This window comes from Amphiprion ocellaris, chromosome 23, assembly GCF_022539595.1.
Source record: "Amphiprion ocellaris isolate individual 3 ecotype Okinawa chromosome 23, ASM2253959v1, whole genome shotgun sequence".
In the NCBI taxonomy this organism is placed as follows: Eukaryota; Metazoa; Chordata; class Actinopteri; family Pomacentridae; genus Amphiprion; species Amphiprion ocellaris.
Window position 1 is genome coordinate 17,266,725 of NC_072788.1, and position 27,207 is coordinate 17,293,931.

The 27,207-nt window shown below is 39.0% G+C and overlaps 1 protein-coding gene across 1 annotated transcript; it reads left to right on the plus strand.

Moving 5' to 3' along the window:
- The first annotated feature begins 1,145 nt into the window (after nt 1-1,145).
- zgc:194930 (uncharacterized protein LOC557813 homolog) lies at nt 1,146-26,590 on the plus strand. The gene is made up of 3 exons (XM_023274163.3): nt 1,146-1,409; nt 16,457-16,509; nt 23,915-26,590. The coding sequence occupies exons 2-3, from the start codon at nt 16,478-16,480 to the stop codon at nt 24,690-24,692; spliced, it is 810 nt and encodes a 269-aa protein (XP_023129931.1). The 5' UTR covers nt 1,146-1,409; nt 16,457-16,477; the 3' UTR covers nt 24,693-26,590.
- Nucleotides 26,591-27,207: the final 617 nt, after the last annotated feature.

A 27,207-nucleotide genomic window follows, 5' to 3' on the forward strand; every position in this document is an offset into this window, starting at 1 on the left:
ACAAAAAATAAATATTGACACTGGATTCTGGGAAATTAAACCATTTATTACAACAAATAGGTCAACTGAATGTGAAAATAACATTTTTCTCAAGAAATAGGTTTACTTTTTCTTATGTTCAATCATAGTCTGCTACACTGAATATTTAAATCTCTAAGTCATGTCAACGCTATTTACACCAATCAGTCATTCACGCATATGGCATTGTCAGAAATTGCAGCATTTTTTTTTTTTTTTTTTTTTTAAAGAAATGCAGCATTTGTTCCAAAATCACGGCAACATAGAATGTGACCATTTAATATAGATGTACGCACAGACAAAATGAAGATGCGCTGAGCACAGGTGTGTGTTATGCATGTGTATGTTATATACGGATACTGAATCGCATGACCTAAATATGTAGTGGGCGGCGGGAATTGATGGGAATCGAAAATACCCCCACAATTTAATCAATTGTTCCTTATATCATTTTTGATGGATAAGTCCCGAAAAGTCCACAATGGTGGATTTGTAGTAGCATCGCAATCATGTGATCCCCCGCAGGCAGCTGATGTAGTGGTCACTAGTAGTCATAGTTACAGTGACACTGTAATGGCATCTGGCAATGATACAGAAATCTTTAACAAATCCATGGATCCAGACTATAAGCCACAACACTGCCAAAATCTAATCAGTCGGTCCTTGTGTCATTTCTGACCTTCCCTGAAAATGTCACCCAAATCCGTTAGTCTGTTTTTGAGTAATGTTGCTAACAGAAAGACAGACAGACCAAACCAACGCTGATCATCACATAACTCCACTGCGTTTGTTGGTGGAGTAAACAACAGACATTAAGCTTCAGTGCATTCTGATTTAAAAAAAACAAGGTTAACTTTAGAAATGCACTTAACAATTTTAAATATTAACCCCCTAAAATATCATATATTCTATTAATATACCAAACTTATGTGAATATTAGGGGGTTTTTTTATTCAAACTTTTATAGCTGTTAATATTATCATTGTTACTGTTTTTAAAGCTAATTGGACGTGTCAGTAAAAGTGAATGCAACGTTGCTGCGCTAGCTTTAGTTTTACAGTGAAGGGTGTAAACCGGAAGCAGCTGTGCGTCGCGGCGTGCAGCTTGACCGCGGTCCACCGGTTTCCCATCAGCAGACCGCTGCTCACAGGAGACATGGGACCGTGGAGTCACCGAGGGGGGGCAACTCTTCTCAGCGACTCACCACAACAACTCAACCCAGAGGAAGGAAGTCTTCTCTAGCCGAACATGTTGACTGGAGCCTCTACTTTTCCCACCTGCGTTTCTCATTTTTTACTCAATACAAGCACCGGAAGGGAAACAACTTTAATGACATCCGCGCATTTTTGACACCTGCGGCTAAAGTGCCACACCTTCGCTTAGCACGACAGGTAGGCTGCAACACGGTTTTTGTTTTTTTTAAAGGTTATTGCGTTTTGTTATCATTGTTGGCGGCTTCCATTAAAACCTCTCGTCTAAAATAAGTTTGCAAAGAGTGAAAAGTGATAAACTTTATTGCTTCGACGGTCATTAGCAGCAACAGGTGGACGATGAGTAGTCAGACATATGGAGAGAGCCCTCCTTAGAAAACAAAGAAATACGATAAAAATTGTTAATTATGTGTGGTAAAACTGTGCTACAGTAAATAAAACACAATTTAAGTAAGACAAGACAGTTGGAAGCGGATATTTTTGAGCAGCTTTGCCAAAATTTAAGGTAATTTTCCGCTGAAGAACACCTGTTGCATAAATGGCAGATGCTATTAAAACGCACTGCAGATACAAAAAGTGCAAATGTACTGAAGGTATATGAGCTACTGTTACTTTAGTTTTTAGAAACTTTCCTCCAGCATATCTATTAGCCGTAACACTAAGAAAAAATTCATAAATAAATAAATAAAATAAGGCTGGAGCTTTTATTTTGTTGATTATTAGATTAGTTGTTTAGTTGTCTATAAAATGTCAACAAAATGGCAGAAAGTCTTGTTTCCTGTCTTGTGTTGTCAACAACCCACAGATATTCAATTTACTGACAAAGAGGAAAAAACAAGAACATATTCAAATTTTCGAAGCTGAAATGAGAGGATTTTGTGTATTCCTGAAAAAAATAAAATTCTATATATATGCATATACTACTGTTCAAAAGTTTGGAGTCACTTAGAAGTGTCCTTATTTTTGAAAGAAAAGCATTTTTTTAAAATGAAGATAACACTAAATGAGTCAAAAATATTGTCTAGACATTGTTAATGTGGTAAATGACTATTCTAGCTGGAAACGGCTGATTTTTAATGGAATATCTCCATAGAGGTACAGAGGAACATTTCCAGCAACCATCACTCCTGTGTTCTAATGCTACATTGTGTTAGCTCATGGTGTTGAAAGGCTAATTGATGATTAGAAAACCCTTGTGCAGTTATGTTAGCACATGAATAAAAGTGTGAGTTTTCATGGAAAACATGAAATTGAATGGTAGTGTATATATAGTGAGTAATTAAATAGTTCACAACTGATCGAGTCATCATTGTGGCCCTTGGATCGTCTTAGTAAAAGTTGTGAAGTTTAAATTTATTTAGTAAAATAATACTTTGAATACCCCTTAATGCACCTGAAAACTGAGCCCCGTAGTATTTCGGTGAATGGGAGCCCACCTCAAACACCTTGAACGCATGATCGCATGCAGGTGGAGTTAATGAGTGAACGGAGGGCTGTTTTGTTTTTTGGTGGGATGGAGTGGGCGGGCGGAGGAGGGGTCTCCAGACCTCATGTACGCGGCCTTGAGCTGTGTTTGCACGCCTAACATGTAGCCTTCCTTGTTGAACTCTCGGTCAGCGGGCCCGAACCCGTCATGCCGTGCGACTCTCTCAATACATGAAGTTAATAGACTGTTATCCCTCACTGTGTCTCTCAAACCTGCTTTTTTAGCTCCAGGCAGGTGAGATTTACTACATCATTGATGGCTGGTTTACACACCATGCTAAGCTGCGGTTTGCTGAACCCATTTTCTTGTTTTTAGTGGCAGACTCCACCCACTGGCAGCTCATTTGACAAAACAAGCCATTAAAAGTGCATGCAAATACTATTTGCCCAAGGTCTAGTTGGTTTTGTAGCAGGGCTGCTGCTGCTGGAGGACTACACCTGAAACAGGATCCACGCATGAGAACAGAGCTCTGTGCTGCTGTTTACATTGTGGTCGAGAACAGGGGTGTCAAACATACGGCCCGAGGTCCACAACTGGGCCGCCGGATGACTTTGCAAAGTGTCGATGAAAATGAATACTTACTGTGATAATATTGAACATTTTGCAATATAATGTGTAGCTTCAGTACAAAAGAGTTTGGTGGAACCCTGTTGTTGATGCAGTGCCACAACTTTGATGTATTTTTACCGATACATTTTCTACATTTTCAAGGCAGAAGGATAACTTAACCTTCTTCCTTAATAGTTCCCACTTTAGTTTGTGTCAGCTCAAGTGGTCAGGATTACAACACAGATATGGAAATAAATGTAAATTTAAAATGGTTTCTAGATCTTGACAAGCTGTGAAATACTGGATTGTTCAGTTCCAGATACCTGTGACTGAATGTTTTGTGTCTTTGTAGACACTCTGTGATCTGTAAGTTATAATGTGTAAATGATAAACTGAGGCACAACATTGTTAAAATGTCACTTATTTTTTTAAGCAATTTTTGGTTGTAATTTTTTTGTAAAACAAATGTCAACCTTTTCAGAATGTACTTTTTTTGCACTAAAACAAAATTTTGCAGTTGTGGTTACTTATAGGTTATTATGCTATAATTTTCCTGCTTCGGCCCAGTAGAGATCAGATTGGGCTGAATGTGGCCCCTGAACTAAAATGAGTTTGACACCCCTGGTCTAGAAAATACATTGTGCAGATAACTGTTGTTCTTTTAACTTTAGAGGACGTGTTGTTGCGTAACAGCAGGGAAACAGATCCCCATTAGAAATCATAGTTTCAACAGAACAGAGGAATGTAGTTGTAAAATGACTTGGAAATTTAACCAAAATAAAAATGTATGTCACAGTTAGCTCTGATTAAAATAAGGAGTTAAATAAAAGCAGTATTATTAATTTCTACAAAAAAATAAAGGGTTGCTCGTGTGTCTGCCTTTCATGTGATTCTAAAAATGCATTTTTTTGGCTGTAGCGCCACTCATTAGTTTTAAGACAAAACACTGGGCTCATTATTTTGGACTATAACTCAACAATATGGTCAGTTGAAAAACAACATCAACTTGAAAAAAGTGCTCAGCAAACAATTCAGTATAGTAGTTGTTACTGTCATTTATAAAGCAAAAATGCCAGATTGGGATTCAGATTCTCAGATGGGAGGATTTGCTGCTTATTCTGCTTTACATAATTAGAAACTTTTGGACAAACAAAACCAGCAACTGGAAGTCTTTCAAAAACATGTTAAGATTTCATAAAGCTGGAATTCTTTGTCAGTTGTTGAGACGAATTTTCAAGCAAAAATGTCACGTTTGTCAGCCTTTTAAATGTGAGGGTTTCAGCTTTTTTTTTCAGTTTTATTCAGTTATTTGCTGTGTTTCACTGACAGTGTGTCACGGCAGACTCTGGTAAATGTGATCATTTTCCATGTCTTTTTCACCTGTTATACTCTAAAGGAGAAATTTATCTGCCTTTTTTGGATCTTTAGTCATAGTACAGACAGAAGAGGCAGACAAATGATTGGTCCTTTAATGCAATACTCTAATAATTTTGACAGTAGATTGATAATTTCAGCGGTTTAATCAAGGAAAGATGAAAAGATATTGGCTGTTTCTGTGCTTTACATTGATGTAAATGAAAAATCTTTATGTGTTCGAGTTGGAAATCTATGTGCTGTGGGAAAAAATACATGTATGATAATGTTAGATTAACTGAAAATAACAGTTAGTTGCAGCCCAAGGTCTGCCTGTACACATGCATACATTCTTTACGAAGCAGCACCTAAAAATGTCGTTCACACTTCTCTCTTTTTCCCTCTGCACTGCCGCCTCTACATCATTTAAACCGGCTCTCTTCTTTCAGGCTCCACATAGGCTTGTTTACTTTCTAAAGTACAACTCGGGGCTCCTGGGTCAGGAGGATCCACAGAGGAAAACAGCAGCAGGTCTGTTTGTAGTGTGCACTAGAGGAGGGGAGAGCTATCGATAAGTGTGGGCTGCTGGGTAATAGAGAGGAGATGGGACTTGTTTTCATCTGACTGCTGCCCAAGGCCATCTGAAAAAGGATGTTTGGACGGAGCACATCATATCACACACACACAGAGGCAGATGGGAACACTGAGCTTCTGAAATGAGATATTTGATATTTTTTAATAGGACCGTATGATTGGTAGCATTTAATTAATTGTACGGCAGCTTGTTCAAACAGCAGGAATCTGAACAACAACGGTGTGTATAAAACAACTAAAAGTGCTGTAGATTGCCTGCTAACGAGGTCTGACTTCATATAAATTGGTTGCCGTGACAACTCACCATGGCTACCCTTGCCTAATCGCACCTGGCTCATTCAAATCAGCCGACCTCAAGGTCGGCTTGTCAAGCGCCATGTGTCAGACGCTCAAATCAAAAGTTGTGTATTTGGAGGGAGCCCCTTCTTTTCATCCAGCGACACACATTTAACAGTTTCTCAGGACTCTTTGTGCGAGCTGTAATTGAAAAACGCGCACAATAACATCAATCAGATGAATAGCTCCGGCTCTTTTATGGGAAGCATTATTAGGTGCGCGGGGTTATCTCGTCTTCTGTATATGCAAGTTATGAAAAGTAGTACAAGGCTGTGGGTGAGGCGCCATCTTTTTTTTCTTCTTCTTTTTTTGACACTATACCGACTTTAAAATAGCGTATTGACATTTCAGCAGGATTTTAAAAGCCTAAGAGCTGATAAGAGGTCTAAATTGAACACCTTATCGAATGCTGCAGTTCTCTTTCAGCAGAGAGTCACATCGGTCGCCGGTGACTAACAGGAACTCCCATCAATAATTGCTTTGTTCTCAGCATTACTGTGGGACTGCATTCATTTTAATGATCACACATATGCAAGATAAAATCCAGCCACGGCTTGACAAAATGCAACCGGTGGTAACTCAGGTCAAGAACAGTTAAAGGTTAAGGTTATGTTTAGTGCTTGTTGTATTGGAAGCAAAAATTGGGTAGATCTGGAAGGACTGGTGCACAGTGGAAGATAAACAAGATTGTTCCTGGTACATTTAAGGGCTGGTATCAATTGGCTGATCAGATATTGATTGCTACTTGGTTCCCATTTTCAAACACCTTCACAGACAGGTCACATGAAGGTTTTCATAGCTGGACTCACTCACATGCAAAATGTGTCCTCTTAGCTAAATCTTTATATAGCTAGCATTATTTTATGGTGGACAACAACCAAGGCTGACGTAATTATGTGTTTAGGTTGTCCATTCATTTTTGGCCAAGAATTCATGAGCTAATTATGACAACATTTCACAAAAATGTCTAATAGGATAAGTCAAGTCACGATTGCATATCTAGCACTTCCAACTTCCAATAAAACAAATTGAAAAAATGGTTTAATTAGTGGTTTAATATATTTTAGATTCAAAAGGACAAAGGCCAAGTCAGGACAGGCAACAAAAATCAAATGTAACTAGACAGGTTTGAAGAGAATTTAACTGAGCTGAGAATTTTAGTTTTCACTATCAGTTAGTCAGTTGATCGTTTTTGAAGACAATCAAGCTGCATGTTCTTATAGCGACAGACCACAACCCAAAGATATTAACTCTATTATTAAAGATCAACATGTATTTTCAAAGAGATATTTTAAGACGATTATCAATAAACAAAAAAGCGTTTCTGCTCTACGCTGCAAAAATGGTTTTATTTTAGATGCTATGTTAGAGTTCCAGAGTGATCTTTCTCTGTGCGGGTTTCATAAAAGTTAAAGCTTGAAAGTTCCCGTGATAAAATGACCATTTTTATCTTGCTCGCACACACCTGCCGAAACTGCCGAACTGCTGATGACACTGCAGTCACAGTTGTCACTACCAGTCCAGTCTTGTGACAGCAAGGCAGCACCACACTCCTCGCGTCTTTAATCCCACTGAGATCTAATGCGTTTGTGTTTGGGATGAGAGTCTGTGCCGAAAAGAAATGGCTGCTCATGTTTTGGTTGGGACACAGTGTCTACACAGTCTGTGAAAGCAGCATGTTAACAGAGCAGCAGCTTCAGCGATCCATCTGGGTCTACACAGGATGCATTTAGGCGTAGTACTGAGTGTAGGTAATACACATTTTGATGGCACTCATCACACAAACACTTGAGCATAAAACAGAGAATAAAAATACACTGCCGGTCAAAAGTTTGGGGTCACTTAGAAATGTCCTTATTTTTGAAAGAAAAGCAATTTTTCAATAAAGATACCATTAAATGAATCAGAAATACAGTCTAGACATTGTTAATGTGGTAAATGACTATTCTAGCTGGAAACGGCTGGTTTTTTAATGGAATATCTCCATAGGGGTACAGAGGAACATTTCCATCAACCATCACTCCTGTGTTCTAATGCTACATTGTGTTAGCTAATGGTGTTGAAAGGCTAATTGATGATTAGAAAACCCTTGTGCAATTATGTTAGCACATGAATAAAAGTGTGAGTTTTCATAGAAAACATGAAATTGCCGGGGTGACCCCAAACCTTTGAACTTTAGTGTATGTACTGGGTCAAAGCTGCACGTGTAAAGCAAATTGGAAGCTGCATTGTATAGAACTAGAGTGGAACTGTTTAGTCAAACAAGTTTAAGAAGAGTGACGCACAAACCGAAGCTGAAATGCCTCCCATGTAGATATAAAACTATGCTATTTCCAAAAAAATGCATAAAAAGATGAATTGCTGACTGTAGTAATGAATTGGTCTTGAGCTTCAACTAATATATTTTGCCCACCAACAGCCTGTTCATTTTCTTTTTTTTTTATGTAATATAGTTAAAAAATGCCTGTTACTGTTCACCAGAGCCCAAGTAGATGTTTCGTCCAACCAAAACATAAAGATATACATTGCAAAATTATAAAAAAAACAGAAGAGGAAAAGCTCTCCTGTTGAAGGAGCTGGAACGAGGGCTCGTTTTGCAGTTTTGCTTCTTACAGCATCATAATACTGTAGTCATTTGAGTCTAGTTCTATATTTTGAAAATGTAGGCAACATCATGGAAATTAAGAGTGATACGTAGAAGTATAAGATAAAAGAATGTGTTCTGTGTTTTATGATTTGATTTGTGAATTTTAAAATGAATGAAATGTGGAAATAACTAAGATCTGGGTCAAACATTTCCCTTGGTCTTCCTTTTAACATACCAGATATTCATCATAGTGGTGGAAATTCACTCTATATTTCTGTCTACGTTGTTCTTTCCGTACAAACGAAAAGCAGACTTGACGAAATCCACTGTAGACGGAGAAAAGGATGAAAAACAAGAAACTGAAACAACAGACAGTGAGCCGGGTGTCAGACCAGTTAGCCCACTTTTCCATCACCACACCCTTCCCATGTCACCCACATGAACATGATCTCCCTTCTCACACACACTCTGACCCTCCTTGAGTAGATGTACAGACAAAAACTATGACTTTATAGTGCGACACGCTGCTTACATAAGCCAAAGAGATCCATCAGGTGACTGAAATATGGAGGAACAGCAAAACTTTATCTGTAAAAGACTCTTTGTTTCTGTTTCTGAAAGGTTCACTAGAGACATTTCGTGGAAATATTCACATCTACACCTCAGGCAACAACTCCTCCAATGTTCATTTAATTACTAGTATTGTCAGTAGACAAGGGAACAGGGATTTCAGTGATCTGTTAGAAAGCCTGTAATATTTTTCAAGCTCCTCGTTTTTGTCTCTAAACATCATCTACCTGTATTTAGTTTCATCGTGTTGATATGTGTAATATTTGGACCAGCAACTCAAACCCACAGTCGCACAGAAATGGTTGTGGATAGATTTCAGTTTTCCAAGGGCACAACAAAAACAAATGGTGTCAGATATGCAAGAGTGAGGGAAGACCTTCTTAAGGAGGTGGAGGAGTGTTTTTTTTGTTGTTGTGAGGTGGTGTTAGGGTCAAGAGATTGAATCACTACGGTCACTATCACAGTTCAAACACCTGTTTTTAAAAATGCATTTCCAGTGAAGTTTGTATCTTTATAATACTAAGATTTTGATTGTGATGTGAAATTAAGCAGTGGGGTCAAATAGCTAATTCCATATTGCTTCGTACACATTAGTAGATGACCGTACAAATGTGAACTATTTAAACAATTTGAACTAGGAGCTGTTTCCAAAAACACTCAGATTTGTTGAAGAAATTGTTGGATTACTAGAAACTGCATTATGCTTATGACATTTTTTTCAAATTCTTATTTTGATATGAAGTCAATTAATCATTCAGCAATGCTTTGTTGTCAAAGCTGCAATGGCAGAGATGATAACAAAACATGGTCAGCAGTAATATTTACTGTAAGTTTAAAATGGGAAACTAACAGCAATCTATTTTATTTAAATTTTTTTATGGGAAGACCCTATTATCAACACAAAAAGTAGTTCTGCAGAGAAATGTTTAATCAGTGGAGAATTCAGTGTTTAGTTAAGGTAGCGTGAGAATAATAAAGTGTAAATATTGGTAGGTTAGACTTGTTGCTTCAGTTTGTCAAATAAATTTAACTTTAACCAAGCTTCTATGCAGCTTATCAAAATGTAAAGGATGTGAATATTAATTATTAATTACTAAAAAACAAAAACTGATCACAGAGAGCATGGTCTGCTTACAGCCACATATTTAATTAGCAGTCATACATTAACTACATTAAGGTGGGGTGAATGCTTATCGCATTAACTACTAACTTCCAGGATCTCTGAAGTCTTAGTTATTTATAACTTAAGTTCCTTGCAAATGTTTATTGTTAAACAAAGATTTGAATGGGTTTGGAAAGGATTCCGATTAGATTAAAAAAAAAAAAAAAAGCTAATTCCTGATTTAAATTGCATTGTGTGTATTTAAGGAAACCATTATGCCATTTCACTAGAAATAGAAGTGACCCAGTCTTTCAGAATGTATTAACTGCATTCCCAAGACTAGCTTAGGTGCACAGGTTTCTTCTCCATTATTGTTCTCATTTCAGATTAGGAGTAACTTTTTCAATTGTGGTATCTTCCACTCTGCTAATGAAACCCTTCATTTAACACTCCACGCACACACAATAAGTACTGTTTCCAAACAAAACTCTTAACAGGTGAAATCACTTCAACTGGACTTCTCCAAAGGAAGAATTGGTTTAAGCCTTATCTTATCGGATGAAATTTTCCACCTGCAGCAATCATTCACGAATGGCCCTGACTGCCAGTTCTGTGGGTTTCCCTTGGATTTCAATCCATTCCACATTTAGGGGACACTCTACCACAATCTCACTTTTATTGCACCTGTTTCTCCAAGATGAAATGTTTCAATTTCCTCTGAAGAAAACTCAGAAAGCGAAAAAATGGGAACCTGGCCAAGCTGCCAGCGCTGAAATATCTCTCCCCTTCAGTAATCGTCCTACGGTCTTTCCTATCGTAAAAAACACAAGCAATATATAATATATTGAATGGCACAGGGAGCAGATAAGGGACTATTATTACCAGCCAACAATGGCCAATATCTGAATGAATGGTAGTCATTTGATGCACAGATTGAATCCTTGATCTCATTATGAGTTTGGAAAGTCTCCAGGGGAACAACCTGATTGGTCATTTGGATGTTCTGATGTGAGTCTCAGTCAGCTGCTGTTGGTTACTGTAAAGCCTGTGGGAGGTTTTAGAGGCTGTTAGGAAATGCTTATTACTGACAGGTTTGCATCTCAGCTCACACTTTGTCATAAATCCTCTGAGAGCTTCTTGCCTGCATTACCTACAGATAAGTTATGACAGAATTTTGCATAGAAGGACACAAGTATTACCCACAGAATGTCAATTGTCAAAATTGTAATTAAGCTAAGCAATTATATAATACAAATATTTTATAAAATCGCATAAGATTGTTGTTACAGCAAGCATTTCAGCAACCTGTTTCCTACTTTCATTGGCATTCCAGCAACTATTAGCCTTCCTTCTGCCATGTTTGTGGAAAAAACACTGCAACATCTTCTCACCTTTTAGCTTGTTTTTGGTCTTTATTCCAGGAAATACGGGGCTCTTTAGCTGATAAATGGATCACTGTGTTCCAAACACTTTGTCTCTTGTTTGACGGAAGGCAGATTCATATGAGCTTTTCATGGAAAATTGCAGATAAGAGTAGTCGGAGTGAAACAAAACCCACAAAGTTAGCTCAAAGATGTTACATAAGCTTCTTAGAGCTGAGTAGAAGAGGTTGGTCATAATTCTCTGTGCATTCATTATTACAAGTGACTCCTTTCACATTACACGTAGTCATTTCATTTGCAGATTCACCGTTAAAGTATAAATATTGATTATAGCAGCTTCGGTTATTTCGAGTCATCAAGTAATTCTTTTCTTTCTCTCTCGGACTGGCCTCATTATCTGCATCCATGTGTGTTGAATGAGTGCAGCAGTGAGTCAGGTCACTTGTTTTTGTCTCAAATTTAGGACTACCAGTCTGGTTCAGTCCGGTCTGATGTACAGGCCAGGCTTGAGTCTCCTTTATGAATCATGCAGAAGTGAAAACTACATACGAGGACACTTCAAAAAGTTCTTGACCTTACTAGAAAATGTCACAGGAGGAAGCTAAACATTACGGTTTTGTGGACAGTGATTTCAGGATTTATAGTATACAGTTATGCCCCTCGTTTCCAGGTGAAGCCAAAAACTTTTTTGGAGTACCCTGGTATTGATGCATTTTAGCAAATATTAATCTTAGAACACACAGTTGAGATGGGAATCTATGGGTGTTCACTGCACTAGTATGCAGGTCCTTTGTTTTTCCACTTCTCCATGTGTATCTATGGATATTTACTCTGCAAACACAGAAGGCAAGATGACAGCTGCACGCAGACACACTGGAGCCAGAACATACATCAGCCTGCCTTGTTAGTCGTGTTTGTCTTGTCATTTTCTTGAAGCAGAGTTGTTGGGTGTTGTCTTTGCCTTTTAATGCTAATGTCACTTAGTTATCAGAGCAGTCATGTAACGATGTAGTCATTGGCCTCTGCTGCTTGAAGGAGCATTGTTAGCTGCCTGGGCTAAGATGTTACCGTGTCATCTCATGCCTGCAGGACTAGTTTCCACCTCGGACTGTTTCTGCTGACCAGCAGCAGAGTGGTTAGTCCGAGGCAGGTAACACTGCAATCACACAGTCAGCACTCACACAAACCCAGAGGCAGTTTTTGCCTTGCAAATTTGCAACCTAACTCCATTCCGATGCGGACCGGCTTTTTCCGACCCAGTCAGCCAGCCATTAGTCTGTCTGTTTGTCTGACAGTTTGTCCTCACTGGATGTTCAGCGTCGACCAAAACACACCAAAATGTATGCATCTTATGTCAGACTATATATGAAGTGTTTTTGCTAGCAAGATAGAAAAGAATCTTTAATATGTGTTGTTTTAAGCATTGAATTAAACCCGTTTTATTTAGTTGCATTTCTTTACTAGATTTTTTGCAATAATTATCGATTTGAAACTTTAATATTTGCTTTACTGACATTTATAAAAGTTTTGTGTGGCTAGTTATGAAACTCTCAGCGGTCAAGAGCTGAATAAACATGCTGCAGTGAACAAAAACTTTACAAAAACTTAGTACACTGGCTCTGTAAGGTTTTCATAATAACACAGGTCAAATCAAGTCACCTGTTGTTTATATAACACATTCATAATGACAGACATTGCTCCAAAGTGCTTTCTTATATAACATTAAGATTAATGTTGCAAAATGACTTACCAATATGAAGGTAAGAATGAATGATGACCACCAGTTTTGTTTAACTTGCATCATCATTATCTAATATTTACACAGCTTTTTAGTACACAGGCTTGTTTTCCAACTAAAAATGAGAGGAGTCCCATGAGAGGGAAAGTCATGAGACTCACCTCAGTCCTAAATATCCTTTACCATCTTCTATAGCTGTCGTGAGTGCTATGGGAAAATTTCTGCAGCTAATGTTTTATATATTGAGTATTTAACAAGAAGAAATACATTTTAAAATGTATTTTCAGATTAAATGTTACAAAAAACATTGTTGGTTGCAGCTAAAGTATGTATTAGAAAATATAAATGTCATCAAGATTTGTCTTTTTCAGGAAGTGATTACTGTGTGGGATTGTTTGCATTAGTGCTACAGTTTTTTTTAGTTTTACCATATCCTACCAACACATTTGCCACTTAGGTCAATTTTTCCAAACGGAATTTCTTGCTGCTTCTTCATGCTGTCCATTGTCACTTTTAGTTTGACTGGAAATTCCCATTAGTATAATTTCAATTAAAACATGTCTACAACTTTTCTATTATCATGTTTGACTTTGTTTTATTTTGAAAAACACAAAGACAGTAGAGTGAGTTAACTTGAAGTAAGTTATTCATTAATTACTCTGCTGTTGCAGAACTTGATAATCCATGCACAGGTGTTTTTATCTGAAGTGAGGACATGGTGCCAGGAAGGAACTAAACTTATTCACACTCATAATTAATTCATACCAATTCAGTCAGAGTCAATTATGTCAAAAAGTTTAGGACCATTTATTGCAACAAGCAGATATGCAGTTGTATTTGGCAGAGGAAGGTCTGAGTTTGAGGATGCTCCCCAAATGATCTCAAGCAGCCTTCAAGACTCCGAGGCAACCACATTAAAACACCCCCAAGGGTGAACAGAGTAGAAAGCAGCAAGCACATATCACTGAAATGTGGAATATACATAATGCACAAGGAAAGAAATGCCACCGCACAACAAGAAAGGAGGAGGAGGAAGAGGAAGTTGGTGGCGATGGAGGGGGAAATCAGTATATCCAGCAGTAAGAGCGATCAGAGAATTGAGAGTTGGAGATTGTCAGATGATTATTGACCTGCCTGAATGTGACTAGTAATTGTAAAAGTGGCCTGATAGTGACTTCAGCGCTCTGCCCAGACTAATACAACGCTCCATTTATGTGATAGTCCCCCGTAGCCCACTGGGAAATTACCTCCTCTCTTGCTCCCCTCCTGGAAGATAAGGGACATTTCAGCTGGGAGGGTTCTGCCAGAGCAACAGTGTATGAAACAGGCTCCTCTATTTAAAGCACAGCCTGTCCAACTAGCAGGCTTCTCTGAATTGTGCTTGGTGTGGTGCGACCTCTTGGCTTTTTCAGAAGTAGCTGTGAACGTGTCAGAGGTCCCTGTAAAAATGTAGATGAATGTGTTGTGGGGATTGTTTTGTCCGGTTTGCAGTCAAGTCCACCTCAAATCACAAGAGACCAGCTCTATGAAGCGGGTAGAGGGCACTCAGAAACAAGAGGATGGTACTCTGAGATTAGTTCTGTGTATAAGCTGATTTTTTTTTTCTGCATCCTCAGTGACTACACCCACCTCTGGCACTGAACTCTTTTTATGTCTTTGCACACAGCACCAGACCTGTAGGAGGATAATTAGATGTCTTGGGAGAGTTAAGTCATGCTTTGTTGCTTTTCCACAAATACACCCTTTCATGCAAAAAAAAAAAAAGGTGACCCGGCCATGAACTTGGACTTGGACTGATAGACTCATTTGTGCGGCACTTTGTACTATTATAGAGATCAGCAGACCCTCTTTAGATCCATCTATCTATCATTGCATTTTACGAAGCAATCCCCCAAGCAGAGCCCACATAGGCCTCTTAGCTGGTTCCCTCCAGGACTTTGCACAAAGATGTATGGAGTCCCACGACAACTAAAACCTCTTACATCATCGTGCTGCAGCTTGAAAATAAACAAGAGTAATGGATAGAAGGCATCGTCAGAGCTGAGGCACATTCTTACATTCCATACGTAATAAGGGGTTTAACAGTATTTTTCTACAGTCAACAAATCTCATGAAATGACGCAACACTAACAGTAAACTGACCCCACTGTACCATAGTTCTCCATCATTCAGATACATCCCAAGGCTATATTGTTACACCAGCATTGCCAATCATTTAATCGGTTTGAGTAATTACGAAAAACATCCAAATTTGCTTCTTAAACTTGAATATTTTTGGTTTCTATACTCCTCTATAACAGTAGGACATTGTGTTGGGGCTTGAGAAACAATGATCCACTTTTTCAACCATTTTCTGCCATTTTATAAACCAAATAACTAATTGAGAAAGTAAATGACAGATCAACAGATAATGAAAATAATGGTTCGTTGCAGCCTGAATCAAATGATTTCCTCCATATAGCAAAATGTTTTAATTAGCTAGTCCCTTGATCATGGAAATTTTTTCCTTGTTTGACTTGGTAAAAGTTTGCATCCCAAATAGGAACAAATGGACTCGGGTATAACTAATTTCAGGGACTAGCACTCCGTTTGTCTCATGTTACAGAGGTTTGTTGACAACAAGAACGTGAGCAACACCAGAGCGATCATTTTAATGAAGTCTAGTCGAGCCTTTTTTTTTTTTTTAACACAGGATTCAGAGTTAAGTGCAGCTGCATCTTTGCTTGTTGCTAATGAATAAAACTACACTCTGCTCCCAGTCTGGACTGTAATTAATCCTCTGTTGAGAATGTGGATCTGCACCACTGTTACTCTGCATCATTTTCGCCTGCACTTCTTAAGCGCTTATTCCTTTCTGTTCAAAGATTCAACTAGAGCTAGAATGAAGTCCTACAAGTCAGACGTGGCTAAGGTTACGATGAGAAACTTCCTTTCTGTTTCACAAAGAGACACTGTGTCCTCTACCTCTGTCGATCTCTCTTTCTCCTTCGCTTTCAGACAAACCTATTCAAGACTCAGTGATTAATTATTTACCCAGGCAATGAAATGCCAAAGCCGAGAGAAACACACCACCAGGAGAGAAAAGGTCACTCCCATCCTGCACATAGACACGCTCTCTCTCACACACACACACACACACACACACACACACACACACTGAACAGTGATGGATGGCAATAACATCTTTATCGGCGCTTCAGGCAGACAGAGTTTTCATCCTTGTGTCCAAACACCGTCGAGACCAAGGGCAAAGCAAAAACTTGACTGATGAGGTGAAATGTTCGAGAGAGCCCTGAAAAAGCCTTCATTTAAAAACCATTGGCATGTCAGAGGTGGTGAACGGTCCGATCAATAGTCGGTGTGTGTCGTCGTACGGAGCCTGTGGAGCTAACCGTAGCCTTTCCTCCATGAGTGAAAACGTGGCTCGTTGAAAACGATACGTGCATGCTTTGTCGCGTTAGATTTTGTCTGCAGCATTTAGTCGAAAGGTGTGATTAAAGTGTAATCGCTTTGTTAATGTCCCTCCACAGCTCCTCGACACAGCTGGCCAAATGGGGTGCCGATGCTGCAGGATGATAAAAAGGTGAGAAGTGTGTCTGACTCTGTAGTCATTTCCTCTCCTGGTTTGTTTGTCTTGTGCCACTCTGTTCTTCTCTGTATTTGCAATCTAGCTTTTGTGTAGTCACAACATTCTTGTCAAGTCAGTTTATTTTCTGCACAGTAACACCCGACAGTGATAAGAAAAAATTCCCTCTTATTAAGTTTACCATGAAGAATAAGATCATTATCAAGCAGCTTACAATAATACAATCACTTGTTTCTGTTGACTCAAAGGGTTGAAACATTAGTATAATCAAAAACACTTTTATTTAAAAGTATTATTGCCAGTTAAAGCTTCATGTTTCACAATATAGCTCAGCAATAGTAATTTTTTTTGTTGTGAAAATATTTAGACAATTTTCAGCAGCTTTTTTTTAGTTCCCAGGATGCTGTTCATAAAAGCCCCACAATGTTCTCCAAAGACATTCTAGAAATGTTTATTGTTCTGGAAATGTGTCCTCCTTTGTTATAAAGTAACATTGTGTAAAACTAAGGTAATGTTTTATACAACAGCCTTTCACGTATTATGCCAACAACATGAACAAAATGTTTTGTCATCTTACGGTCAATAACACCTTGAAAACATTTTTAGAATGTTGGTTTGAGACTGTTCTTTCTTTGTTCTCATGTAATATAATCTGTGGCTCTGACAACATCTGCAAAACATTCTCTGAATGTTGCAGTTAAAAACGTAATGTCTTAACATTTACCTCAAAGGAACATTATTTGAAACAATAAATATGTCTAAAATGGGTATTGAACAGTAGATTAAAACATCTTTTTTTAAGGCATTATTAGAACTTGTAGGTAACCTCAGTCAGTGCTGTGGGAAATAGCAGGAATCCATACGTAAATACTTTTATTTGTCTTAATGCTCATTATGTTCACTATAGAGCCACGACTAATGATTATTTTTCTTCTTTATTTTTTCTTAGTTAATTGTTTAATGCGTAAAATGCCAGAAAAGCAAGAAACAAAGTCAAATCAAGTCATGATAAAAATCTAAATCTCAGTTCTAATAATAAAAAAAAAATAAAATCTCATATTTCTCAGTTTGTGATACATTTATTTACAATGACCTTATTAAGAACCACAGTCATTAAGTATGTGGTATCTACACTGTGAAGGAACTCCTCTACACTTCTCTTCAAGGTTAATATTTTATTTGGTACGGTGTGTTAATTTTTGATGATGTGTTTGGAGGTGGAACACTTCCTCCATAAAGCACAGAAGAAAACCTGCAAAAACTAACAACATTAGCATCAGCTTGGGCTGCTCTAAGCTGCTGTGGCTCAGTACAGCCTTGGAGTAGCTGGCTAGGACCACAAGATAAATGAGTAGGAGCACAAGATATATGTCTGAACGGAGTCTAACTGTGTGGTGGATTTGTCTCAGTGTGCTTGTATGAATTTCCAATGCATCACAATGTTTGGCTTATCAAATACCTTAAACCTCTGAAGACTGTCCACCTCCTCAATAACAACCCTTCACTGTTTATTTCCTTATCTGCAACTCCACAGTGCCAATTCAAATGTCTCCTTGGCCACATAATGATTTCTTGTCTTGTTTCATGCAGATAGTGAGAGGTCCATTTATAACATGTCGGCACTGTGAGCCTCACGTGGGCTCTTAGTACAAGCCATGAGTCAATATGCCAATAGCCATCACCCTTGGTTACTGTATTTCTTTGCAGGACTGTCTATTCATTAAAAGACTACAAGGCATCGTTGTCAGGGCTCGACACCTCTGTGCTTTTTGAGGAAAACGAGGACGCAGAACAGGGCCTGGAAACGAGATTTTGATTGCGGAATAATGAAAGGGCACGCTGTGATTCGCATACCAGAGTCGTAATCCCCGTTCATGCTGCTTTTTTTTCTTTCCCATGTCAAAGACACACATGTGAATGCTTGTGACACGCACACATACCTCCCTAATTGTCTGGAGTGTCACATTTCTGGGATTAGCAGTGTTTGGGGTTTTGCATGGTGGGCCTTTAGGTTACTGGGTCAACAGTGCAGCCTCACAATCACCAGGCTGACACTCGCACATTCCCAACAACCTCGGAGAAAACTTGTCACGCCAGGTGTTGCTTATTCAAGAACAATACTGCACGTCTCATGTCTCATTGTACAAGGTGTCCCTAAGGTCCAGACACACAGGAAATCTCATTAACTACATATATTGTTTTGTCTCCACAGATTAAATATGGCTTTGTCGAAAGAAGAAAGAGTTGAACTGGTACTTCTCAGTGGACGTAAAGGATGGACATATCAAAAGATAGCAGATGAATTTAACGTACATCATCCAAGGAGGATTCCACTTGGCTTTTCCATGGTGGTGAAGGTGGTTTAAAAGTGTAAAGAAACGGGCGGTGTCATGGACAAACCCCGTTCTGGGCGACTAAATGTATCAAAATAAAGAATTGGTCATGGCTAAAATTCATGCTAGCCCCAAAAAATCACTTCTTTAACCCTAAACCTAACCCTATATTTCGATATGTCCATCCTTCATGTCTGCTGAGAAGTACCAGTTCAACTCTTTGTTCTTCAACAAAGCCATATTTAATCTGTGGAGGCAAAAAAATTATAGTTTATGGTCAGACTTTAGAGACACCCTGTAGATCCGGAGTTAATGGAATCCCTCCTACCTTCTCTTCAGTTTGCAGCTTGACTGTTTTTTCTTTTTGTTCCTGTTGCAAGGTGGATATTTTTATTAACTTAAGAGGACAATGTTCCCTAAATGGAAAACAAATATTAGGATGTTCATCAGCAGTTTAATGGGTTTCGTGGCATAAAATCCATACGTAACTCTCCACCTATTGTATTTTAGAAGCGATGTAATCAGCTTAAATCGCTTTTGTACTACAGGTGAATTGGTATCATGGTCACATCACTGAATTGGCTCGAAAATGATGGAGGAATTTTCTTTATGTAAATGAGCATCAGACTAAAGTTGGTGGGGTGCGTCGCCATCCTGGAAGTCACTCTTTACACTTGCTTTAAAATCAGTGGAGCACCAGCCAAGCTGTTGTGCGCAAAGGCAGCTTTCAGCTCATTATGTTGAGGTAATGTTTCTGTTTGTCCAACAACAAAAGGCAAAATTGGAGCAACAAGTAGTCTAAAATAACTCGAGGACAGAATGGGTCTCTGCTGAAAATGCTTTAAATTCCCTACAAAGCTTTAGTCCAGCTTTATGAATTATTGGTCTTTTTTTTTCCTGAGTAAAACACCTTGTGTGTCTCTCACTTTTCTAAAAGCGAGCCTCCAATTTCACCTTGGCAGCCGGGACACAGCAGCAGCGCTGCCCGGGAGCGAAAGAAATGGAAAACATTCATTTTCTTAGCTTTCCACTGTGAAGAGAGACAGAAGGAAAGGATGCAGGGTGAGAAAAAGGTGCTTAAGTCAGAGGGTGAGCATGTGAATGAGTGTGACTACAACTGCGTGGGCAGGTGACATTTCTGTGCTTGCTGGAAGGGGAGACAGAAAACTGTTATTTAATCAGTCGATACATTCGAAAGTTATATTCTTAATTCTCAGGGCTTGTGTTCTTCAGTTCATGAATACGGAATAGTGGGAAGTAAAGTCAAAAAGGGATGAGATAAAAAAGACAAGTGAACAGGACAACTTGAGAAGGGATGGGGGAGGCGGGAGATGGAAAAAGCTTGAGGGAAGAGTCTCAAATCAAGGAGAAGTCAAGTGCAAAGTTTTAGTAGATTAGTGGGCTGCAGCTCCATTACAGTGACACTGAAGGAGACACAAAGAGGAGGTTGTTTTGGAGAGGGAGCACCTGGAGAGGTGTGAGATGGAGGGAAGCTCTGCTGGGGTTACGAGGCTGGCAGAGTGGAGGAGGGAACAAATGTAATGAAGAAAAGATGGGCGTGAAAAACATGAGGCACTCACAGCAGGTAATGTCTGCCAGTCTGTTAGTCTTTCCACAAAGTAAAGCCCCCCTGCCAACACCTGTAATACCTGTCTGTGTGCCCTTGTAAGAAGATGATTCAAAGTGGGGGTGTCAGACAGTCATTGCAGCCTGAAGGGGTTACAGAAGGTGTGGAACTTAAATGGACATTAATTAGTCTTTATTAAGCTCAACCATTGAACAAGGAGTCAGGACATCACCTAATGTCTGGCAGAGTGTAGGGCTGCGTTATGATTACACAATAAATTTTGTTTCACGCCAGAGATACGGAAGTTGGTGAGAACAGAGATTCAACGAACACATCAAATGAGGCATTGAAATGCACAACAGCGGTGCCAAATAATGTGTTGGTGTGATTTGTATTTGCTGTTTCTGATTGAATCTTAACAAGCCTTGTGTAGGTGAAAATGTCCCAGTTGTATTCAGCATCAGTCATCTTACAAAGCTGATTAAGGGACTCTGGCATAATCAAGGCTTACTGTTAGTTCTGGTGTTTCTTTAAATAACAAAATGTGACTTTTTGGCATGTAGTTTGTGTATTTATTTGTTTTTTACTGAATAAAATTGACTGGAATAAGCTCTTCATGTCAAAAAATGGACCATATTTACTGTTAACAGTGCAATAAAAAAATAACATTTGGGGACATAGCAAGAGAGATGGAATGGAGAGTTATCACTATGGATGTTCCAATCAAGTGTTTTGCCTCAGATCTAATCTGAGCTATTTAATATTCAGTGTCTGCTTATTGAAAGTCCCAATCCAGTACCATTTTCCCACATAATACACACTTCTAATACATTAAAGTTATTAAAATGAATCAGTTTTATATGTTTGATAACTCAGCAGCTCTACAGTACATTGGGGGAAAAAATGTGCACTTGTGTATTCAAGCAGTTCTTTATTGTTATGTAGGTGGTTATAAACCTTGTTATAAAGATCTGGTAGGGCAGTATTTAAAATGTAGTGTCAATAGGGTAGGGTAGCTCCAAAAGACAGCAGAAACCTGTAATATACATTAGCTAATGCCATTAGTTAAGCCATCAGGTACTGCTTATTACTGTAGCGACCTGAGGAGGCTGTCCCTCAGGTTAAAGACAGTTCCATGTTGGCAACCAGTGAGCACTGTGGGAGTTTAGCTAGCAACGACACTATGACAGACTTCTATAATGCTTGCTATCTTCTGCTTAGAACTAATGTGTTTTATGCAAAGCCTCCAGTTTCAATTTGAGTTCTTCCTCTCTGTAATTTATGTGGCAGTGGATGCCAACTAATGCTGTCGGATTGGTGCTGATACCGGTCAAAAAAAATTGCCTTGGAATATCCCTGTGTGTCATGATAACCAAATTCTGGCGTCAATATGATGCCTACGTAAATATCAGGGTACAATTAAGGGATGCATAGGCTACCTCGGTCTGCATGATAGTACAACATCTTTCGCAGATGGGTTTTGTGGTGTCCATGGGTGTTCCCTCACTGTTAGCTATGTAAGCAAATTAATCCAATATTACATTTAGAGACTGCTAACCTAGCTTAGCATAATGGCTGGAATCAGAAGGAAACCAGTCTCTTACATATATATGGTATACACTACCATTCAAAAATATTGGGGTCCATGAAAACTCACACTTTTATTCATGTGTGAACATAATTGCACAAGGGTTTTCTAATCATCAATTAGCCTTTCAACACCATTAGCTAACACAATGTAGCATTAGAACACCGGAGTGATGGTTGCTGGAAATGTTCCTCTGTACCCCTATGGAGATATTCCATTAAAATCATCTGTTTCCAGCTAGAATAGTCATTTACCACATTAACAATGTCTAGACTGTATTTCTGATAAATTTAATGTTATCTTCATTGAAAAATGCTGCTTTTCTTTCCAAAATAAGGACATTTCTAAGTGATCCCAACCTTTTTGAATGGTCGTGTACATTACTTCAAACATCTGTATTTGTTTCTGTCACCTTTTTTTCTTGTTGTTATCTCTCCTGTCTGAAACTAAGAAGCACAAACAACAACATCTGGAAGCAAAAAGTCAATATTTCACAGTCTGAACCAGAGAAAAACCAGGGAGTGCAGTCAGGCCTGTGCACACTTCCATTCTGCAACAGTCTGTATAATATATCTGACATTCATACTATATGAGCAATGCAAACTTCACCACCGCTGAGGCCTGATGCAGTCTGTGTCAACATCAAATGCATGCCTCAGACATCACAATGGCATTTAGAAAGGTGCATCGGCTGCACCGTGAAATATCCTTGTTGCTGTCAGTATGCAGTATGCGGTTGTTGGAACATTTGACTCCTGGACACAGGTCAGACAGACAGAAATAGTCTCCGTCTGTCACCACAATGATCCACAAAACAAAATGGAGTCACTCTTCTGGAAGCTAGAAAGATGTAGGAAATTCATCTTTCATTCTTTCTGTTCGTCTCTGTAGCCAATTGGTGATCAGCAAAGTAGGTAGAATTATGTATTTTAAATGTGTTAGGCTGCATGTGCTGCAAGTTTACATTAAATTAAGTTTTTGAAGCATCAGAAAACTGAAAAAAAAATTTTAAAATGTGCATATTTTCAGTTTCCCCCAAAGCAACTTCTTTAAATTCAGTCATCAACAATTAAAAACCTAACTATATCATAAAATATTGCACTTTAGTACAAATTTCTATTTGATAGTTCTACTCCACTTCATATCACAGATAAATATTGTACTTTCTCATAGCTTAAGTCACATGGAAACTATATTTTTTTCAAAGTTATTTTTTATGTACAGAAACAGTGTAATTAGTTGGAACAGACAGTTGTTGTGAACTTTTCATGTTGGGTTCTGGACAGCTTTTTCTAAATGTTTGCAAAACAAATCATCTGTAATTGAGAAAATGATCAGCAGATAAATCCATCATAAAATAAAAAATTTGTTCCAGTCCTGCATAAAAAAGTTAAATATAACAAAATATGATCAAGTCTGCAGTTGCAGCAGCAGGTCTGAGTTTTGGCGCTGCAGTGTTTTGATGTAAATGCTAACAGGAACATGCTAACTTGCTCAGAATGTATTTAGACATAGACCAAAGTGCTTGACGCATTCATTGCATTGTGAGGGTGGCGTGACAGTATGCATCAAATTTCATCCACTCAGTCATTTTTGAGATCTTTCAGATATATTACCACACTTTAAAATATATTTACTATAAACTCTCTTATGCTGGTGGATATCAAAACCAGGTCATTGCAGTTTTGTTGATGTTTTGTAACATCAGTGTGTACGACAAAGGAGAAATGACTGGAATTAATTAGAGTATGAAAACATGCTGGTGGGTATAATATGACTGCTGATAATATCAGTTCTCCGTTTTTACTTGGCCTATTTGTTTGTGTTGACCTCTACCTTCCTTTTCCATGGGAATTTAAAGGACACAGTAATGGTTTTAGCTTTAGCGGTGACCTGTCCATGTCTCTCCCACAGCTACATCTACGACCCGTCGGTAGCGGTGGATGTGAAGGCCGACTCTGCAGACAGCTCGCTCTACCAGCCCCACCACTATCCAGGCGGGGCGGCCAGGAGCGACCAGCTCAGCAGCCACAACAAGCAGAAGCAGGGCTTCCACAACCTGGGCTACAACAAGTCCAACGACAGCACGCTGAAGCTGGAGGCCGACAACAACCAGGTCAACCACCGACTGCACCGACCTTCACCTGCGAACGAGCTGCACCGTCAGAGCAGCACGCCGCCTGCAGAGGGCGAGCTGTACATCATCCAACCGGAAACCGTGGGACCGCGATGGGTCATACATGATAACGGGCCGAGCCAGGTGCCCGTTTACCCCAACATACAGGAGTATGAGAACCAGAGGAACTATGGCAAACAGGGACACCGAACGACAGGAGACGGGTTTGACGGCTCCATCACCGAAATCAGCAGCAAAAGCCAGTCAACAGACGAGATAGACGAGGGCGTGGTCGCGACGCCTGAGTACCCCTGCGACACGGGGGACGAAAGTAGCGTCTTGTCAGTGGACATCCACACCAGCACCACCAGCTTGTCCTCAGCCGACACGAGGGACGAGCTCACGCTGCCAAAGACTCCAGACGCTTCCACCGAGGAGAGTGGAATCTCTGTGACGAAGAGCGAGGACGAGGAGGAGGACGTGAGGGAGGAGGAAGTACAGAGCGTCACGGACTCGATGGTGGCAGAGGCTCTCGCTGCTTTGGAGGCCGCCACTGCAGGGGAGGATTTCGAGTGACTGATCTGTGACTGCTTTCTCTCACTGACCACGGTGGAACTCAACAGACTTCCAAACCACAATGAATCTTTGCCACGGCTCTGACAAATAATGTTTTTATGTAAGAACATGAATGAATGAAGGAAAACTCTGTTTACAAAAAGATTAATTTTTGAACTCTTGGGTATTTTTTTATTGTGGTCACGATGACGGAAGATAACGCCTGCCTTGGGAGGAAGGCGACATTTTCGACGCTGCGAGGTTTTGCAGAAAACCGCAACTGAAGAGACATCAGTGTGCAGACTGATTATTACCTGCATCCATGTTCTAGTGTATTTAACACTCCACACTCCTAATAATGTGCTCACTCACTGCTTTGCCATGTCCATACTGCACACCACATGTTAATTTTATTGAATTAGGAGCATAGTGTCGCTAAATGTTAGCATAGAGTCAATATTTTCAGCACGATCCCCACAACTTCCGACTTCTTCAGGAATCTCATCCCTGTTTCATTGAGCAGGTGAAAGAGGAAAGGTCATCACATTATTTTTTATACGCTACTCTTGTTTTTGTTCCTATTTTGTGTGCTCTTGTTATTTATGAAATATTCACACTTTTTTTTGATTTATTGTGAGAAAAACAGGACGTTGCAAAAGACGAGTATGAGAGCACAAGGACGAGGAAGCATTTCTTTTACATATCTCTTTCCACTTGTATGTCATCACTGAGCTCAGTGTAAAGCAGAATGAATATTTTATGTTTTATTTGAAATAATTATCAAAAAATAACTTACTTCAGACACATACTCTAATTTTATTGACAGTTACAAACACCATTGCTCTGAAAATCTTTTAGAAATAAGACTATTCCTCATTTCGTGACGTATCGGTGAAACACATCAGACCCAGCTGCACTTATTTAGATTCTGATCTTTTCCAGCTATGGATTAACAAGACCAGCTAATGTCAAACCACTGCTGACTAAACCACAGAGGGGCCATCATTTCACCCGACAATCAGTTTGTTTTCTGTTTTATAGGTCAGGCTTTGTGTTTCTGGTTAGGCCTGTGACATTAGTTCAGCTCATGTGCCTAAAAATGAGCTAATTGAGGCTAGACATGCTAAACACAAATATGGCTTGCTATAAATAAGCTGTTTGCTCAGTTAACGCTGTGTTTAATTTACCTCGGAAGTTGGAGATTGGAATAGTATCACACCTGAGTTGAACGAGTTCCAGTAAAACAAGTCGAAAAATAAAGTTGCCTCTAGGAAAGCTCTTGTTTTCAGGTTAGTGACACCAGTTGATAGCATACACTACCATTCAAAAATTTGGGCTTTATTGAAAGAAAAGAAATGAAGATTACATTAAATGAATCAGAAATACAATCTAGACATTGATATTGTGGTAAATACTGTTTCTAGCTGGAAACAGCTGATTTTTAATGGAATATCTCCATAGGGATACAGAGGAACATTTCCAGCAACCATCACTCCTGTGTTCTAATGCTACATTGTGTTAGCTAATGGTGTTGAAAGTTTAATTGATGATTAGAAATCCCTTGTGCAGTTATGTTAGCAGGTGAATAAAAGTGTGAATTTTCATGGAAAACATTAAATTGTTTGGGTGACCCCAAACTTTTGAACGGTAGTGTATGCACATACAAGCACCGTAGCACCATGTCAATAAATAGAAGCTGGACAGTACAGTATGTGAGACTGAGACTGACCAGCCGTCTTTCTCCAACTTTCTGATTCTGAAATCTGACTACATGAAGCGAAACCTACCCGGTTCAAATATAACGTACTATAAGTTTTGAATTTGTTTCAGTGGAACTCAATTTTCAGCCATTGTTTGCCTGCCAAATCATTTCTACTTATATTTGTATTGCAAAATAAAAAAGGTACTTTAAAGTTAAATGTAATACCTTATTGTGTATATGCTTTTATATATGTTGTGTCTATAGTAAAAGTCTGCACCCCATTTCTCATCACTTTAGAAAAGATCCGGAGATACCAAAGAATTGCTACTTGATCGCAGTGGTGGGGTTTATTTGTCACTGTGACCCCCAGGAGCTATGCTGTCAGGGGCAAAAGGAAAATTGGTCCTCAGGAGTTCTGTATCATCAAGCTATGTCACTTTCTTCTTGCACAAAATGGACCAATCATGTGCTGTCTACTTCAGTCAAATGGAACAGGTGGTTGTCATGCAGGGGTATAAAACTGTATTAATGTAAAAAGAGCTTGAAGAGCAAGAAAGAAATGCTGGTAGGATTTAATTGCTTCAGTTAATATATTTATTTTGCTACCCAGTGCATGCTCAATGCAGCAACTTGCATATTTTAGTTCTTAAAACTTTAGAGTTCATAGACTTAAAATGAATACTCAAGAAGTGCCTTTTAGTCTGACACTTTCACAAAATGACATACACGGAAGTCCCTTTTTGTTTGGGCCAAATCAAGTAAAATGAATAATATATTGACTGAATATTCACTGTGATAAATACGAATAAACAATCTTCTAATGTGTGTTCTATT

Excerpts from the sequence above, each read along its gene's own strand:
- zgc:194930 (XM_023274163.3), top strand. The coding sequence starts at position 16,478 with ATGGGGTGCCGATGCTGCAGGATGATAAAAAG. Across the intron at positions 16,510-23,914 it reads TGCTGCAGGATGATAAAAAG|CTACATCTACGACCCGTCGG; the intron begins GTGAGAAGTGTG and ends TCTCTCCCACAG.